General features: G+C 41.6%; 1 protein-coding gene across 1 annotated transcript in view; it reads right to left on the reverse strand.

Annotated features, from left to right (window-relative positions):
- Positions 1-9,677: 9,677 nt before the first annotated feature.
- Positions 9,678-18,487, reverse strand: part of LOC311299432 (CMP-N-acetylneuraminate-beta-galactosamide-alpha-2,3-sialyltransferase 1-like) — a 43,307-nt gene continuing 34,497 nt past the window's right edge. The window contains exons 6-7 of the mRNA XM_084422995.1: positions 12,073-12,192; positions 9,678-11,991 (exon numbers count right to left, since the gene is read on the reverse strand). Coding sequence (XP_084279121.1) covers positions 11,827-11,991; positions 12,073-12,192 — 285 coding nt within the window. The 3' untranslated portion in view covers positions 9,678-11,826. The remainder of the gene's footprint in view (positions 11,992-12,072; positions 12,193-18,487) is intronic.

The raw sequence follows: 18,487 nt of genomic DNA on the forward strand, positions 1-18,487 counted from the left end.
ATTATAGAAAGACGGTTGAATTCAGTCCAAAGCTTCCGTAAGTACTGAGAAGCTTCTTGAAGTTTTCTCCTGGATGGTCTTTGTGATTGCATCCAACTCAACACAGTCTTAATATCAGGGTCAGCATGCTGCATTGCCCTAATGTCTGATAAGCTGTGTGACAAAACATTAATGGAAGACATGCAGTCTGAATTGTCATCTGAGTTGACAGCAGTTGCATCTCCTGCCAAATCAGTTAGAGTTCTCAACGGGTCGGGTCGGCCCGACAAACCCGACTGGACCCGCGGGTTCGGGCCGGGTTCGGGTCGAAAATATAATCAAATGACTCGGGTCGGGTCGGACCTCGGGCTTAATCTTTTCCAGTCAGTGAAAAAAAAAAAAAAAAAAACATTTATTAATCATCGCTGCTGTTCACCGTAAAGAAAGTCTGGCTGCTGCGTGCAAGCGCATCACGGAGAGGGGCGGGGGCAGACCTGACGCCGCTGCGTGCACGCCTTTAGCCTGGAGAAGAAGATGGAGTTGGTGAAAAGTAAACTTGCCTCAGGTGAATTCACCGTCGCTACTACAGCCTATTTATATATTTAAAGTTTATTGTTTCAGTTGTTTGTATTGTTAAAAGGCGTTAACATTAAAGGTTGATTTGAATTTCCGTCTGCTGGTCATGATAATACGTGTATGAGAAAAAAAAAATCCGACGCGGCGTCGGGCCGCGGGCCGGGTTCGGGCAGATAATTCATGTTGATGTGTCGGGTTACATCGGGTCCGGGCTTTAAAAGCCACGGGCCGGGTCGGGTCGGGTTGTTATTTTCAGGCCCGTTGAGAACTCTAAAATCAGTGACTTCAGAGGAACATGGAATGTCATCTGTTTAATTAGAACTCACCACATTCACTTCCAGTAACACTGGCCTCTGCCTCGTCAGGGCCAGGTGTCTCAGGGCGGCGAGAAAGCACATCCGCATTCTTATGTTTTTTTCCATCTTTGTGTACAATGATCCAATTCAATGGATCAAGCTCCAGAATCCACCTCCCTCTTCTTCCTGTTGGATCATCATCAATGGACATACGTCGAAGTGCCAAGAGTGGTCGATGGTCTGTGATAATGGTAAATGAGGCAAGTCCAATGTAATGCTTGAATTCCCTAACTGCCCACACAATAGCCCACAACTCACGATCAAAGGTGGACCAACGCCTTTGTGTGGAATTCAATGCCCGGCTGGAGTATGCGACCACATGTTCAAGTCCATCTCTTTCCTGGGCAAGAACTGCACCGACGGTCCGGTTGGATGCATCAATGTAGATTTTAAAAGGCACACTGAAGTCAGGCAATACCACTACAGGATCGGATGACAACACACTTTTCAAAAGGTTAAATGATTTGTCGCACTCAGCATTCCACACAAAGGGCACATTTTTCCAGACGAGATGGTTTAGTGGAGCAGCGAGTTTAGAAAAATCCTTGACGAATCATCTGTAGTAGGAACACAGTCCCACAAAGGCTCTCACCTCAGAAGGCGAACGGGGAATTGGCCAGTTCAAGACTTTCTCTGTGTTCTTTGGATCAGGTTGAAGACCGGTTCGAGAAACGACATGGCCAAGAAAGACCATGTGATCTCTGGCAAGGTGACATTTGCCTGGATTTAGTCTCAAACCAGTAGATTGGATTCTTGAAAACACCTCTTTCAGGCTAGACAGGTGTTCTTCAAATGTTTTGTTATAAATTAAAATGTCATCGAGATATACCATGCAGATGTGCCACTGTGTCACACTGTTTAATCGCCTGTAGTCTACACAAAACGCCATGTGCCACACTTCTTTTTTACCAAAACAACTGGTGACGCCCAGGGACTACAGCTCTCCTCAATGACTCCATATTCTAACAGGCCAGCCACAACAGGTTTCTCTATCTCAGCAAGTTTTTCAGGGGATGCACGATATGCACGCTGTTTTGATAAGAGTCTGCTCACCAGTTCTGATGTGATGTTTTAGTGTACATCTACTGGGATTCCATTTGGAGGAGCTGAAGATGTCATTGTATTCCAACAGCAATGCTGAAAGCGCAGCTCTCTCAGATTCAGAAATAGGTGACTCATTCATCAACTGTGTAAAACTCACCCAGGTGCATACCTTGTTTCAATGAAATGAAACCCAAGCTTTTGTCAGTCCGTTGTGAACCATGGCAACTATGTGAGCAACCACTAGACCGGAAGAATCCGCCACGTTGGGTTCCAGATAGCCATCAAAGTCAGTCGCCAAATGGGCTGCGTTGGGTGTACACACTTTAACTGCCACAACTGACTCACTGAGGGGTGGCAAGTTCATAGCGGTGGCCAGCGACACATTGCAGCACAGTGGAACAAAATCTTTGCTGGTAAGGAGAGAAACTGAGATGTCCCACAGTTGTAGCTTAGCACGCCCAGCAACACAGTCTGTGTGGTTTCTCTTAGCACATGAAATACATGCTGCCACGACTCAGTTCCCAGCTGAAATGGCTTTATTGGCCGTATGGCTTTATACATACGGCCCCTGGTGTAGGGTATTCAAAAACATGTAACAAAAATGAATAGAATATTGTTAACAAAAGCAGTGAATGTAAGTACTTATACAAAAACACTTTTAATGCATTTTATAGAAATACTGTATGCAAAAATATTTTGTAGCATGCAGGCTGGATATGCGCCAGTGACAAAGAACTCATGGTTTAATGAGAATACAAATGGCACAAATCCAGATGCTCCAGGAAATAATACTTCAGAGTTATTATCTTGAGGAAAACACCTCTGCATCTATCCGCAGACTAGTTTTTCAAGCCTCGTGCAATTCCTTTCTCAGGTTAGGTTAGGTCAGGGGTGCCTAATCCTGCTCCTGCCGATCGACTGTCCTGCACAGTTCATCTCCAACCCTAATCAAACACACCTGAAGCAACCAATTAACATCTTCAGGATCACTTGAAAATAAAAAAAAAGTGCTCAAATAGGATTTTTCACCTAGTTGAGGTAATATATGAAAGATATATTGAGTTTAAAAGTCATACTAATTGTCTATTATGTTTATGGCGCTCTTTGTATAAACAGATCAGGTTTTTTGAGATTCTGGAATAAGCTGTGATCCTGAGATGGCGAGCCTCCCAGCTGAAAAGTCCTAAAAGAGACAAGAAATCCTGTGATCCGTGGAGTGATCAGTGCCTTATCTGATATCACAAGTGGAATTCATCCTTAGTGGTATTTCTCAGCAATTACCTCAACACTGAGTATCGTACACTGATTGTTGCACTACAGACATTTTTGGATTACACCATACCAAGAGACTTTCACATTTGTCGGATTCATCGTTGGATTCAAAGGACTATTTGTTTTGCACACAAACACTCAATTGTTCCATGGACTGAGAACTGTTTATCTACAGTGAATTACTGTCAAGTTTTTGTATTATTTTCAGTTAAATTGTTATTTTCCTTAAAGTAATCTGTTATTTGAATTGTATTTTCTTTTCTGGGTGAAAGGTTCTAATTCAACCAAATTAATAAGAAACAAAGCTCCAAAAAACTATGAAAAATTACAACGCTAGAAAAACTAAAATTGAATTTAAGTCTATTAAAAACAAATTAATGTACAAAAACATAAATAAATATAATACGAATAGATATAATTAGATCAAGTAACCACAAAGGAACTCAAAACCTACATTTCTTAAAGGGAAAGAGAAAGAGACAATTCCATTGTTTTATACAATTGTATTGTTTATTGTTATTTAATTTCATTTTACATTCATTTTAAATTTTCCTGCAAAGTAAAAGGAAAAGCAAAAAAAGCAAAGCACTACTGAAAAAATGATTATGGCCCCAATTAAATTAAGCATAATGAAATTTTGCTTATTTAAATAATTTAAAATTAGTTGTTGATTTTAATAAATCAAAAAATTCATTGGTTTTATGGGAATTACATGCGTTTTGAACCAAGCTATGTGAATTAACTAAAGTCCGTTAAAAAAAATAAGTTGGTTTTCTGCGCATGTGTAAATGCACAGATTCTTTCTTTGCCACCGTTTCCAGACAGCTTCATGCAGTGTGAGTGAGTTGAAGAATTTTATCATTCCATCGATTTGCACAGTTAGTAATATTTCATATTATGTATCCCTATTTATTACAATAAACTGTTTGTTGATTGTACAAAGAATATAAATTGCTCAGGTTCAGAACACGTCTTCCACAGACAATTTTCACAGTGACGCACGCGTAATTTTACACATATTCCCAATTTTATGTCACGGAATGTACTTTTAAGATATTTTTAGGTAAAAATGTTACTTTATAAACTTCAAATATGGTGTTTGTTTGTAAAGATAGCTCCTTTAAAAATTCCTTCAACGTTTTCTGAGCTCCAGGCCTTCATTGGCCGTACCCGCTGAGAACAGTCCTTCAAGAATCTGCCGCAGCTTCTAATGTGTCTTTGGTGGTTACACATGAGATATAAATAGTTTTGGACGGGTAATATTTTATCTTAATAATTTATTATCTGTTCTATAGCAATTTGTTTTGGTGGAGGGCAGTGCTAGCAAAAAAAAAAAAAAAAAAAAAAACTGCTGAAGCACTCAAGCGCCTGCAGCTGGGCGTCTTTAGCTGAGCACCAGATGTTTTTCAGTGGCTGAAAAACACTTCGGTGAACACACGGCCTAAAACAGGTCAATTTAGCGTTTGTATACATAGAAAAACAATGGAATGGAAAACGTGTTCTGTGTGAAAGGCCTCTAAGCGGGTTTATAATGGTTTTATAGCAATGAGGAAGAGATTGTGCTTCCTTGTTCTTTGTCAGTCAACAACAATAGGCACGTTTCCATTACAGATTTGCGCAAAAGCGATTTTTTCTAAAAAAACTATTGCGAAATGACGGCGTTTCCATTAACCGATGTTCCCTTTCGAGAGGTCTCTCGTATTGTGTAAGGCTAGCTTACGCTATGGGAAAACTCCTTTTCTCGAGAATATTGAAGCCAAATCTTTAAAACACAGTGCAGCTGCACAGCATACACAGATGAACGGAGAGTACAGTCATTGGCTGTGCCGTGGCAACTGCACGAACCTGCGTGAACCAATTGTCAGAGCACGTCAGAGCCCGCCAGAATGGGCGTGGCCTAAGGCTATAAAGCACCCATTCTCTGCAAAGGACCTCAGATTTTATCTCCTTCAGCGAAATCACCACTTTGCTTATCTCCGGATAGAAGCCTTCTCGCCGCCGTCGAAGAGCCTTCGGCGGAATAAGCAGCTGCTTCGCAGATCTGAGGACGCCGGCTTCCTGTCGCCGGCGGGCCCCTCAGCAGAGACCCACCCCCTTCTTCCCAGAAGTGCACAACGAGCTGACTAAGTCGTGGAAAGCGCCGCACTCAGCTCGCTTAAAGCCTTCCTTTTCCTCAACGCTCTCCTCTGTGGACGGCGCGACGGAGAAAGGCTACGAGGCGATTCCTCCCCTCGAGGAGGCGGTGGCCGCTCACCTCTGCCCGCCCACCGCTACAGGATGGAAGGCCAAAGCGTCACATCCATCAAAGCCTTGCCGCACCACTTCAGCTCTCGCTGGCCACGCATATGCCGCCGCTGGCCAAGCTGCTTCGGCACTTCACACCATGGCTGTCCTCCAGGTGTTTCAGGCTAAACTTCTCCGCTCAATGGGCGAGTCTGGACCTGAACCGGAGGCTTTTAGGGACTGCTCTCACTCTGCAAAGCGCCAGAAGTTCCCTGAGAGGTGGGGACTCCGACCAAGGATTGTGTTGGACCCTGAGCCTCGCAAGCCTTCCTAGCCACAGGAAGGAAAAGGGAGTCTCGCAGAGGCCGGACCAATCTCCCAAAAGCTTCTCAAACATTCCCCAGTCCCCTCTTTTCAGGCGGCTGGAAATGTCGATACTGCAGTCAATGGGTCTGTTACAAAACACGCACACCTGCAAACAAACGCAGCACGAAAATAGCTCTTTTCTGTCTGTGTCATATGTAGGTCACGTGCCCACTATAAAGTACGCACCCCTACACACAAGCACAGTTCCCACAGTTTCAAGCTTTCCCCCAGCTCACGCTGGAAGTTTAATAAATGTAGTGCGTGTGCCCACTATGAAGTATGCACCCCTACACACAAACACTACCAACACAGTATTAACTCTCCCCCCAGCCAGCACGGGAGAGATAATAAATGTAGATTGTGTGCCCACTGTAAAGTACGCACCCCTTCACATAAAAATTGTTCCCACATCAGTTTCCCCCCCAGCTCGCGCTGGAGATGTGATAAAGGGTGCGCCCGCTGTAAAGCGCGCGCCCCTGCACATGAGCGCTGTTCACACAGCATTAAAAGCACAAGATGGCTGGACGGCCGGGTCTCTATCTCACAGCAGCCCGTCTCCAGTCTTTATTAAACCCCTAGCTATACGGGCCAAGGCCTGGGAGACTATCCCCAGTATATCAGAATGGGTGTTGAACATAATAAAACAAGGCTACTCACTACAGTTTGCTCGCAGAACCCCACGCTTTTCAGCTGTGGTCGAAACGAAAGTGAGAAAGGACGTTGCCCAAGTTCTTCGCACCGAAGTGTCGAAACTGTTAGAAAAGGGAGCTGTCGAACCATTTCCCCTTTCACAAAGCGAGTTGGGCTTTTACAGTCTTTTTACAGCCTTGGGCTTTTTCCTTAAAGGGGCAAGGAGGCTACTTCCTTGTTCCAAAGAAGGATGGCGGCCTCAGGCCGCTTTGGTTTGAAAAGCCGGATTGGTTTTTCTCACTACCGTTCGGCCAGTCGCTAGCACCTCGTACATTTACAAAGTGTATGGACGCAGCACTTACCCCCCTGAGACCGTTTTCAGATGGTTCAGCTATTATAGAGCATCTTTCGGCGAGGCAGAGGTCGACCTCTTCGCCTCAGAAGACAACGCTCGTTGCAGAACATTTTCATCAAAGAGCAAGGACGCGCTTGCCCACGTATAGTGGACGCAAATACGCTTGCGCAAAGTGGTTTGCTCAAAAACTAAATATTTTTTTAGAAAAACGTATAATAATTACTGAAAAACAATATGGCTTTAGAGCAAAAAGATCAACAGCTTTGGCATTAATTGAACTCATAGAAAAAATTACATCTGCAACTGAAAATAAGCAACACACAGTGTTTCATCGACTTAAGCAAAGCATTCAACACCATAAATCACAGTCTGCTATTGTCAAAATCATACAACTATGGCATTAGGGGTCCAGCTCATCAATGGCTCAAAAGTTATCTCAACAATCGACAGCAGTTTGTTCAAATTAATGGTCAAAGATCTGAGTTAAAAGATATAATATGTGGAGTTCCACAAGGGTCCGTTTTAGGCCCATTACTTTTTATTTTGTTCATTAATGACCTCTGCGAAGTATCTAAAGTATTACAGTTTTTGATGTTTGCCGATGATACCAACATTTTTTATTCTGGAAATAATCTGTCAGAAATTACAGAAAATATAAATTCAGAAATGGGAAAAGTTAAGAAATGGTTTGACAAAAACAAATTATGTTTAAATTGGGAGAAAACAAAATACATGATTTTTGGTAATTGTAAAAAGAATGAAAATGTAAGAATAGCAATTGAAGGAACTGATATTGAAAGAGTTAATGAGATGGGAATGTTACAAGAAAAATTATGACTTAAGCCTGTTTTATACTTCTGCGTCGAACTGCCGCCGTAGCTACGTCGTAGGCTGTGTGTAGCGCGCGTACCCTTCGGCGTACCCTGACGTGCACCTCTCCAAAAATGTAACAACGCGTCAATTCTACGCGGACACAAGCGCTGTGATTGGTCTGCCAGAACCCCTCCCTCGGGGTTTCATGCTCCCCAGGTGCGCATCAACGCGGACAACGACACAGAAGTATAAATTAAAACCAACACGTTGCCTACGGCGTATAGGCTCCGGCGTATGTCCGACGCAGAAGTATAATGAGGCCTTAACACGCTTAAAATGATGATAATTAAGTGTAAAGATAGGTATTACTGAAAATGTTTGGTGTTTGGGGTGAGGATTGGGGTTGATTCATTCATAAAGCAGCTGTTTTTAGCTGACTTCATTTTCCAGGATTTGCACCTGCCCACACTGCCAAAATAACCAAAACCTGGTTCAATGACCATGGTATCACTGTGTAATTACTGTGTGATTTCATGTAATATTCAAATTTTTTGCAATCCTGTTTTCGTGGGTTTTATGAGCTGGAAGCCCAAATTATGTACAAATAAACAACTAAATACTTGAAATCGTTTAAGTTGTGGGCCCTGAATCTATAATCTATGGAAGTTTAACGTTTTGAATGGAATTATGGAAATAAATAAACTTTTCCATGATATTCTAATTTTTTGGAAAGGGTCTGTGTGTATATATATATATATATATATATATATATATATATATATATATATATATATATATATATATATATATATATATATATAAATTAAAAAATGACTCTTGATGAATCAACTTTCCTTCTTGGCATCAGTTAATGTTTGCACCCTTTTTAATAGCTGTGTATGAGTCCATCAGTTGTCTGTTGTGTAAAAAGTTAATGTAAAAATAGCCTACCTTTGATTGTATAGACTTGACAAACAGTTATGAATCAAAAAAGAATGTCTAATAACAGTTTATTTTTATTTAAATATAGGACAGTCAAAGAGATGACTTCTTGACTGACCTGACAAACATCACCATGGGCAAAAAAGGAAGGAGTTCTTGGAGACTATGATGATATTGGAGTTGTTGTTGACGGAGTAATGATTCTTGAGGAGATCAAATCTGTTACACAAGCCTATGGGCTTAATTTAAATTTGAACTATGCATTTCTTCAGAAAGTCCTTATGCAGATGGATTCTGAAAGACTCACCCCTAAAATTCTAGGACTGAAAAACAGTGTAAAGGGGGAGCACCGTCATTGTTGATACGCTGGAGCACTGTCTATGAGCAGAATGGCGTCTAGTGTTCTGTTCTTGGGTGTAATAAGGAACACAGCAGTCATTTTGATGTTCCTAAATCCGAACCGCTGAAGACGCAGTGGCTGAGTTTTGTTTTCGAAGGGAATATTCCCCACGATCAACAGCAATGTTGTCATGTTTGTGCGAATCATTTCACCAGACTGCTTTATAAACGAGAACATTGAAAAAGGTATTAGCTCCTGTCTGAGTATGTGTTGTTTATGTGCCTAATCTAATGACTGTCATAGTCTCACAGACTGCTTATTTTTTAAACAGATCAGTAAAATGTTAGTGCTTCAGCCCTGACAGTTGTACCTAACACTGCATAGATAACGTTACGCATCACGGACAAGCCTACATTTACCGAAAAAAGGTTTTTCATGATCATTAGCTGTAACATCAATCTGTCAATGAACTAACTTATACATCAGTAAACACATAGCGTTCGTACCTCACTACTCTACCCAGCCAGTACATACAAAGATAGATCAAAGTGACATTACGTTAACCAACCATTCAGAAACGTCCTGTTTTCCAACTCAGGTTCAAATTGATACGGTTGCACAGTGTCCTCAGAGACTCCCGCTGCCATTCTTCAAAACATAACGTTACCCTCAACTGTTGTCAAGGCAACACTCCACCTGTGCTGTTGTGGCAAAACGCCCACAGAACAGAGGGACGGGGTGAGCAAAGCTCATTATCATTTAAAGACATGCACTTAAACGGCATGCTGAAAACAGAGCTGTTTTTGACCAGGTAAAATGAGTGTTTTCTTACAATACTAATAAAGTATATTACAAACTTTTAATTTAGACCCTAAGGAATCATATTAGCTTGTACAAAAATGGCATTATATGACCCTTTAAAATTCGAACACATTATTCTCTATGAGTGTACACACACCGGCGGCGCCCAGTAACGGCTCAGGACCTTGTTCAAAATCCTGCCGCGCCACAGAGCGCCATTTACATAGTTTTATATTACATTTACATTTTTACATTTGTCTCAAATCGTCGTTAATGTATACTGACTTCATTCTGTGCTGACATACACATTTAGTTCTACATTAATTTACAGAAATCAGCTGCTTGAATGAAAATTGCTGATGTTATTGGATTTTCCGGTGATATTCTCAATTCATTCAGTTAACGATCGTAAAGTGTTAGAGGTAAAGTGTTCAGACTGCAGACTTAGCAACGATTGTATTTAATTGTACAGAACAATCATAGTACAGATATTATCTTAATTCCATAATGTCCTTAAACATAACAATATTGCTGGCCATAAACTGAGAAAGTGCGCGTCTGGTGTGTGATACCTCGAGTTGTCCTAGACGCGACGCGGCTTATCATGAAATTTGTTCAGATGTCACGGCCTGCACCTTGCACTTTATTTCCTTTTAAGACCTCTATATTTATAGTTCAAAAGTAACATTCAAAAACTACCATTGAAACTACCATTCAAATTGCAATTTGTTGTATGAAATGTAAACACTTTGTTTTTAGCAGTTTTAGCATTAATTTTTTAATGATTCACAAACAAATGTACTGTTGCCTGTTGCTGTTTTTATGTTGTTGTTGTTTTTTTACGTGCAATGTTATTTAAGTCAGCACTTCTGTTTTTAACATTAGTGCAGTTTTAACACTGTTGTATTAGGGATTCACAAAGAAATGTACTGTGGCCTAATCCCACCTGTGAATTATTATTATTATTATTATTATTATTATTTCTTATATTGAATGTGCAATGTTATGAAACTCAGCACTTCTGTTTTTAACATTAGTGCAGTTTTAGCACTTGTTTTAAGGATTCACAATTTTTTTTACTGTGGCCTATTGCCACATTAGGGCAATGTTGATATGCTGGATATTTATGTGGCCAATTTTACAATGTGAGTTTTAACATTTCTACAGAAAGGGTGTTGTACCCACAAAGAAACTGACTGTTATTAAACATGTTCGCTATTTTTTTTTTTTATTTCAGTCATTAAAGATAAGATTAAAACAAAGTCATTTCTGTGTGTATTTGAAAGACGTTTAACAACCTCTCATACTGTCAATTAAATACTGCGGTATGTATTTAACTAGTAGATTAAGCTGGATCATTTTGAACAGTCAAAATAAATAAATGAGAAATCAATAATTTAAGTTGAAGTAACTTAAATTGAATTACAAATTTGTTATACTAACGTAACTAAATAAAATTGATTAAGTTCAACTTAATGCATTTGTTTAAATGTAGATAAAAATCAATTGATTGCAACCACTTACGATAAATTTTTTTATTCATTTCAACGAATAATTTTTTTCAGTGTGCCGGTTACACATTTTTATACTCTGTCATTATACTCAACCAGTTGCTGTCTGTTTGAAGAGCGGTTTTCCACACCCTTCATAAAAACCTGCTTTGAATGTTTTCAGGTTGACCTCTTTGGTATGTCACATTGTCACGCAAGGATTTCTTTCAAATCATTGAATTGCTAAAAACAAAAATATTAATAAAAAGTTAAAATGTAATTATAGTGTATAATCTAAAATAATTTCCTACAAAAGTTTTTTAAAAGTTTTTTAAAAGTAAAAAAAGAAAAGAAAAAAAAAGGACAAACGTAACAATTCCTATATCAAATATAAAAAATGCAGATTGCTCTTAACATCTTGACTTCTCTACTTTCATTTACATACAATATATATACAACACAAGTTACAACCATAAAACATAATTTTGCATAAACATATTAATCACAACTTGACACATTGTTAAGATGTACATTCATGAAGATCCACATGACAGTGAGGTATGTGCTTTAAAGACACAGTATTGCATTTTGCCTATAGGTGCAAAAGCCGCTTTGCATAACAAATTTGTTCGCCTCTTGTTATTTCCCTCTGAACACCTGAATTTTGTTTTCCAAGTACAGTTGCATCATGGTGTCAAACTCAAAGCTGCCACTATGTGCGCCGGTACGGATTTTATGTGAGGTATTCTCAAAGTAGTGATACCAGTTTCCATATTGGTCAGCACCAAACCCAAATGTAGAAACCTGTACAAAAAAGAAGGCTAAAATTTCCATACAATAATAAAATGTAACCAAAAACTTAAATGAAAGGTAAACTTAAATTACCTGGTCACAGATGTGCAGGGCAAATACAATAGCGAGGAAGCCAGTGGATGGATATTTGCCCCTTTTCAGCAACCATGTCTCATGGACATACTTAATGAAAGCAGGATGTAGAATCATCACCTACGAGAACAACACACGCTAATCACCATTAGGCCTTTTCACACTTGAAATAGTTCATTCTAAACCCCGGGTAAATGGAATCCTGGGTTATCTTTATTCACGTTTCACACTGCTCATTCAATGGGCTACTTGCACAACTACTTCCGTATTCTACTTAGTACATATTGGGAGTTTCCGGTTAGAGCGTTCAGTGCACCTACATACATGAGAATGCGGATTATCACTATGTTTTATGGATGCCAATTGATTAAAACAACGAATAATGATCTCTGTATTAATTATCTTGACCCTGCTGAAATGTTCCTATTGTAACGAGTTAGCTCAAAGGGGAAATATTAATAATAACTCATAACTTGTTATGATTAATTATTCATATTTTGGTCAGTTAATTGGACTAACTTGATGTAGCTAAATTAATATTACAATCAATTAATCAGTTCGTCCAACAAACCCTTCTGATTATTCATTTATTCTAAGAAAAAAGTGTATCTGGCACCCTGGTGGGGGTCCCCACAGACATCAACCTGAAGAAGCAGCAGTGAAGGCCAGAAGAAGAGGTTGTGTAGCGACCATTTAAAGGAGTCATAACCTGCAAATTTCACTTTTCCACGAGAATCAATGTATGTTATGATTGCATAATGATTATACACTGGCCGGGAAGCCGATATTTAAAAGTGAAGCGTTTGTTTACCTCAGGGTTTGTAAAATAGCCCACGTGCACGCGCACTAAAAAACGAGATTTTGATTTCAGCCCCGTCTTGACGTCAAGACGGGGCAGGATATGGACACCGCAGCAGGAAGCCCGCCCTTCCCCTCTCCCCCTCATATTCAGTTCAGTCACGAAAGATGGAGAAACCGAGTGCACACGTGAGTTGCTCTGTGGTTGACTGCCAGAAACAACATGCAAATGTGTTTTCTATACCAAAAACGGACCAAACTATCAGGGACCAGTGGATAAAATTCATTTTTAATGACGCTGTCCCAGCAACACTTTCAACTGGCTTATTGTTCGGTGTCTGCGCTAAACATTTTACGCCGGAATCATTCACAAATTTGGGCCAATATCAGGCGAAGTTGGCCACGAAGCTCCGTTTGAAAAAAGGTGCCATTCCAACCATCCGGGACTTGCCTGAAATTGAAACGGTAAGACTGTTTTTATTGCTCTACTGTGTGTAACAAACAGCAGCTAACTACTAATGCGGCTATTGTATGTAACGTTAGCTTCGAGGTAAACACGGGGAATGGACTCTACGAATGCTAGCCATATCATTGTATTGATTTTTTTTATAGAATAGATGAGGATAGATAAATAAAACAAACAGTCAAGTAATAAGAAACTTATAGAAAAACATCACGTTACATGTCTGTAGAAGAAAAATATTAAATGTCTAAAAAACCAGAACGTGAAACAAGGCAAAAACACCACATGATAGCAAACGTTGATCTCAATAACCACTGTAAGCTGATAAAAAAATTCGACTACATCTCCGTTAATGTAATCTACATTAAATAAAAGGTAAACCTATTTGGGAGAAATTAGCAACAAATGTTTTAGCTCGTTAGTCAAAATGATTGTCTTTACTATTCAGAGACATCTTGATGTAGACGTCCTTCCATCGACTCCACATCTTCCCTTTCCAGCTCAGGTTCAGAGTCTGGCTCAAACATATACGGTTGAATTCCGTAGGTCGCGGCCAGGTCGGGTTCATTGACAACTTGCGCCATGATGTCAGTTTGTAATGATGCTGAAGTTACCTGCGGTGTCAACCCCCCTCCTTCCTGCAACCAATCAACGCGCCCCTCATTTGCATTATTAAAATGACCGTCAATGACAGCCAAAACATCGCATCAGATCTCGCGAGACAATAATGCCTTCAGAAATAAAGGTTTTAGGAGCTCTGTTTTTATTTTTTTCCCACTTTTCTTTTTTAGAAGGGCATGAAAGACTATAATACAGCAGTAGGTATCCAAATTAAGACTAGGTTATGACTCCTTTAAAGCCTGAGAAAGGTCCACCCTTTCAGGGCTGGCTCAACCAATAAGAAACGGAATTTCCAAGCAGGAGATTCCTCTGTGGGGAGGATTTATGAGCTATCTCAAGTGTGGTTAGACATCTGCCATTCCCGTTTGTGTCCATTAATGCTCAGCTAGATATAACAAACACACACTGCATTCTACTAGAAGGTGATGTACATTAAAGTGTGAGTCATAAAATGAGGATTAATTTGATAGGAGATTACATTGGGGTTACATTGACCGTTGGTTGTATAATAAAATACATACTGTAGTATCAAATACATAATATACATAAAATACAAGACAGTAAATCATTCACACGGTTTCTGGGATGCATGTTTATTCATAGATCAGTTCGTCTATGATTAATGCAGCAAAGTCTGTATTAAAGGCTGTTTCTGTCTTCCCCATTGTCTCTGTCTTGACCACGTGACCACATTTTTAACAGCAATAAAACCAGCTTATCTGATCGTGGTCATGGTAACTAAGACCTTCTTGCCCTTGTTGGGGGGATGGGACCACAGATCCCAGAGTGAGTTTTAAATATTATTTGTTAAACTATAACAAATACTTGTGTCTGATTTGTCTCAGTCGTTACACTATAAATATATTTTCTTTCCAATTGTGCATTCTGAATAATAAATAGGCTGAATATATTTATCCACTAACCTGCAGCAGTCCTATATGCTCGTCTTCTCATTTACAGTGTTTTTCTCTTACTTATATTTATACCTGTTGAGTTTACATTTTTAAACGAATTTGACTAATAAAAAGGATTGCTTGGAGAATGACAGTCAACTACTTTGAATACTAATTAAGCATTTTGGGCATAAACATATGCAAATAGTAAAAAGATTGACATTGAAAAATGTCACTTGTCACTAAAAAGGTAAATTATTCCCAGATAACAACCGCTCAAAGCAAATAACGCAGGCTCATCCTGGATGTACATTATCCCTTACATAACAGTTAATCCTGGGTATTTATAAGATGCTGTTTCACACTGCACATTCCTAAACCCGGGGTTAAAGTCTTTATTTGCATATTTGCGGTGTCAGTGTTACTGACTGGACAGATGTAGCACGTGACCTGTTTAAAGGCTCTAGCATTGCACGTCCTCATATAACACATTGCTGAGTGTTATTTCAATGCTGATATAACATTGCTGACTGTAAATAATATTGGGTCTTCAGCCGACAAAAGTTTAAATCCCCTCTGGCTAGCACGCTTTTTTTTTATGTTTACATGTTAGGTCATTAGGTCTTTTGTGGTTGTTCAAACACATTCAATCACATGAGCATTTGAAAGCAATCCCGTGGAATTAGTGATGGGAAGTCCGGTTCTTTTCCGCGAACCGGTTCTTTTGGACAGTTCGTTTCAATGAACTGGTTAAAAAAACCGGTTCGCCAGTTCTTCTACGTCCTCACGTAATGATGTTAATTCTATCATCCCGGTGGATAAAAATACATTCAATTAGCTGAAACGGCTCGAGGAGGATAGGCTGGCAGCCGATCGGGCATGAGCGGGGTCGTGCATGACAGGGGGATATTGGCACTCTCGCAGCCTTGAGAAGCCATTATAGTTATGGACTGCGACTCTGCGCTGCTCTGGGGCAGGGCGAGTGACACAGTGTTGGGTGTAAGAGGAGGAAAAAGCTCTTTTTGTGAAGGGATACGTGTTTTTATTGTGGAACTCACTCAAACAGATACAGCATTTACACAAACATTGCATTTGTCGCCTGCAGGAACACAGGGGACACGATGCAGAACATGGCGCTTAGGGGCGGGGCCTCCAGCAAACTCTCTCTTCCTCTTGACCGATCTGTCAGGATGAAGGCTTGGTAGCCGAGGACTGCGTGCTGACTTTCTCACGGCGGGGGCTTCTCCTCTGACCCTGACGCTTCCTCCCAGGCCCCGTCCACTGCTTGCGGTGAATATTCGCCTCGGGGCGGGGCAGCCGCGGCGGGCTGTCTAGCCGGTACCTGAGCGGGGCGAGGTGCCAAGGAAGAGACGAGATCTCGACGAGGGCTGGAGCGAGCGACGGGGTATCACGTGGCTCATCACTTTTGTGCGCTTCTGCGTCTCGGAGAAACGCTCCATGACTGACTCCACGGCATCACCAAAGAGGCCGGAGGGAGTGACTGGAGCGTTAAGGAGCGTCTTGCGGTCCGCGTCCTTCAGGTCAGCTAGGGTTATCCATGGGTGCCTGTTAAGGACGATCATAAAACCCATGGAGCGGTCAATGGCCTGGGCGGATCGCTTGGTCGCCATAAGCACAAGGTCCGTCACCGCGTGCAGATCCTTGATGACGTCAGCATTCACGACGCCGCCATCCAGGGCCTGCAGAAGTTTGGTTTGGAACACCTGCAGTTCTGCCATGGAGTGAAGAGCAGATGCTGCTTCGCCCGTGGATGCGTAGGCCGTGAGGCCTAGTGGGGCGTGAATCTGCACGGCTTGGACAGCAGGCTGAGGTCCGTGCTCAGAGAAGAAGAGGACGGGTACAGGTGCGCGCGGCGGTCTCCTAGACGGGGGGCATGCACACGTAGCCGTGGGCTTCCACCCCGTCCACGTGGGCAAACATAGCCTGCGTGGCAGAGTGGGTATGCGCTGATTGGGGTGCAGACCACGACTTTACCATGTGCTCGTGGACGTCCGGAAAGAATAGAGTCCTCTTCCTCGAAGCAGCCTGGCGGCGGCCCGACTGGAGATACCACGAGTCCAGCTTACTCTTAGTAGGCTCGACCGGAGAGTTCCATGTCAAGTCCAGCTCCATGACAGCCTTGCCGAGGACCCTGACGAGCTCCTCCTGGAGGTCTAAAGGGCCCTTTTGGTCGGGCGGTCCGGTTCGGACGCTGCCCAGTCCTTCTCCGATGCTGACAGCGACATGGAGTCGTCATCCCCCCAGCTCCGAAGGAAACGAAGTCCATGGCGGCGGAAGAGGACCGGTGAGCGCGATGGCGATGGATGACGTTGGCGTGGGTGAGGCCCAGGCTGGCGACGTAGAACTCATGTTTGTTGGGCGGGTCGATGGGGCCTGCAGAAATTTGGCAAGTTGAAGCCATCAGATGCTTAGAGAAAAAGATTACAAGTCCTCCTGGTGCAGCTTCCACGATGGCAGCGTGAAGAAAGAGATTTCGGACTCAATTGTCACACCCATGCATTTTATACTGCCCGCGAGCCTGTCAGTATTTGCATACTTCACGACAATTGGCCAGCTGTTTAAAGCTGCCGTTAGCCCATAAGATTTCAACAAAAGTGGAGAAGGGAGGAGTTCCCGCAGCATTGCTACGCAATGTAGAGTTACTGCTCTCGAAAGGGAACTGCTGTACCTGTACGTTCGGTAGTAAGCGCATGCTCAGTTATCAGCTGCTCGTGCTCATCACTTCTCTCGGCACAACATGTCTCAGTTCAGTGAACTGTTGGAGTTACTGAAGTAAAATATACTCCGGGATATTGGTTTATTTCGAGTCGGAGGGACTGTCAGGCATGTCCGAAAGTGAGTAACTTTAGTAACTTGTGGATCAGCGCTGACGCAAGACGCTAACTTTTTTGAATGATTCAATCCGATTTAGTGTACTGGTTCGACCGGTTCACTAAAAAGAACCGGTTCAAAAGAACGATTTGTTCACGAACCACGGACATCACTACATGGAATGCGTTTTCGACTACATCTGTAAATGGTCTAAAGACAAGCTCAAAACGTTTTAGACCCTGTTTACACCCGTATTTAGCGTCGTCCACTTGTGATCCAAACGACCAAAACACATCTTGATACCAGGTATAAACAGTAGTCACAGTCACATTTTGATTGGCACATTGTGGCGGAGTGGCGGGTAAGGCCCTGTGATTTCAACTCTGGTGCCGTTCATTTTTGCTTGATTTGTGCCTGTTTGCGCTGTTAAAATGAACATTGTATTTTTTGCCTTCTTTAGAAATAACAAATATAATATATATCCACCTTATTCTTCTCTAAACAATGGGCGCTGCCATAACGACGACTCCGGTTCCCTACTTCCGGTTCGTAGCGCTTGACCAGTACTAGTAGCGAGAGAAGTTCAATTTTAACGCTAACCACTCTAAACGTTTACTTTATTGAATGTATCTGATACGGAACCGGACATGGGCATTATCTTATGCTCGAAACACTCAGTTTCTAAAAAGTTTGAAATCTTCTTTGAATTGTTAAAACAAATAACAACAGCACACGAGGAGCTTGAACTCATTCTCTCGCTACTAGTACAGGTCAAGCGCTACGAACGGAAGTAGGAAACCGGAGTCGT

This window comes from Rutilus rutilus (assembly GCF_951802725.1).
Source record: "Rutilus rutilus genome assembly, chromosome: 11".
Classification (NCBI taxonomy): domain Eukaryota; kingdom Metazoa; phylum Chordata; class Actinopteri; order Cypriniformes; family Leuciscidae; genus Rutilus; species Rutilus rutilus.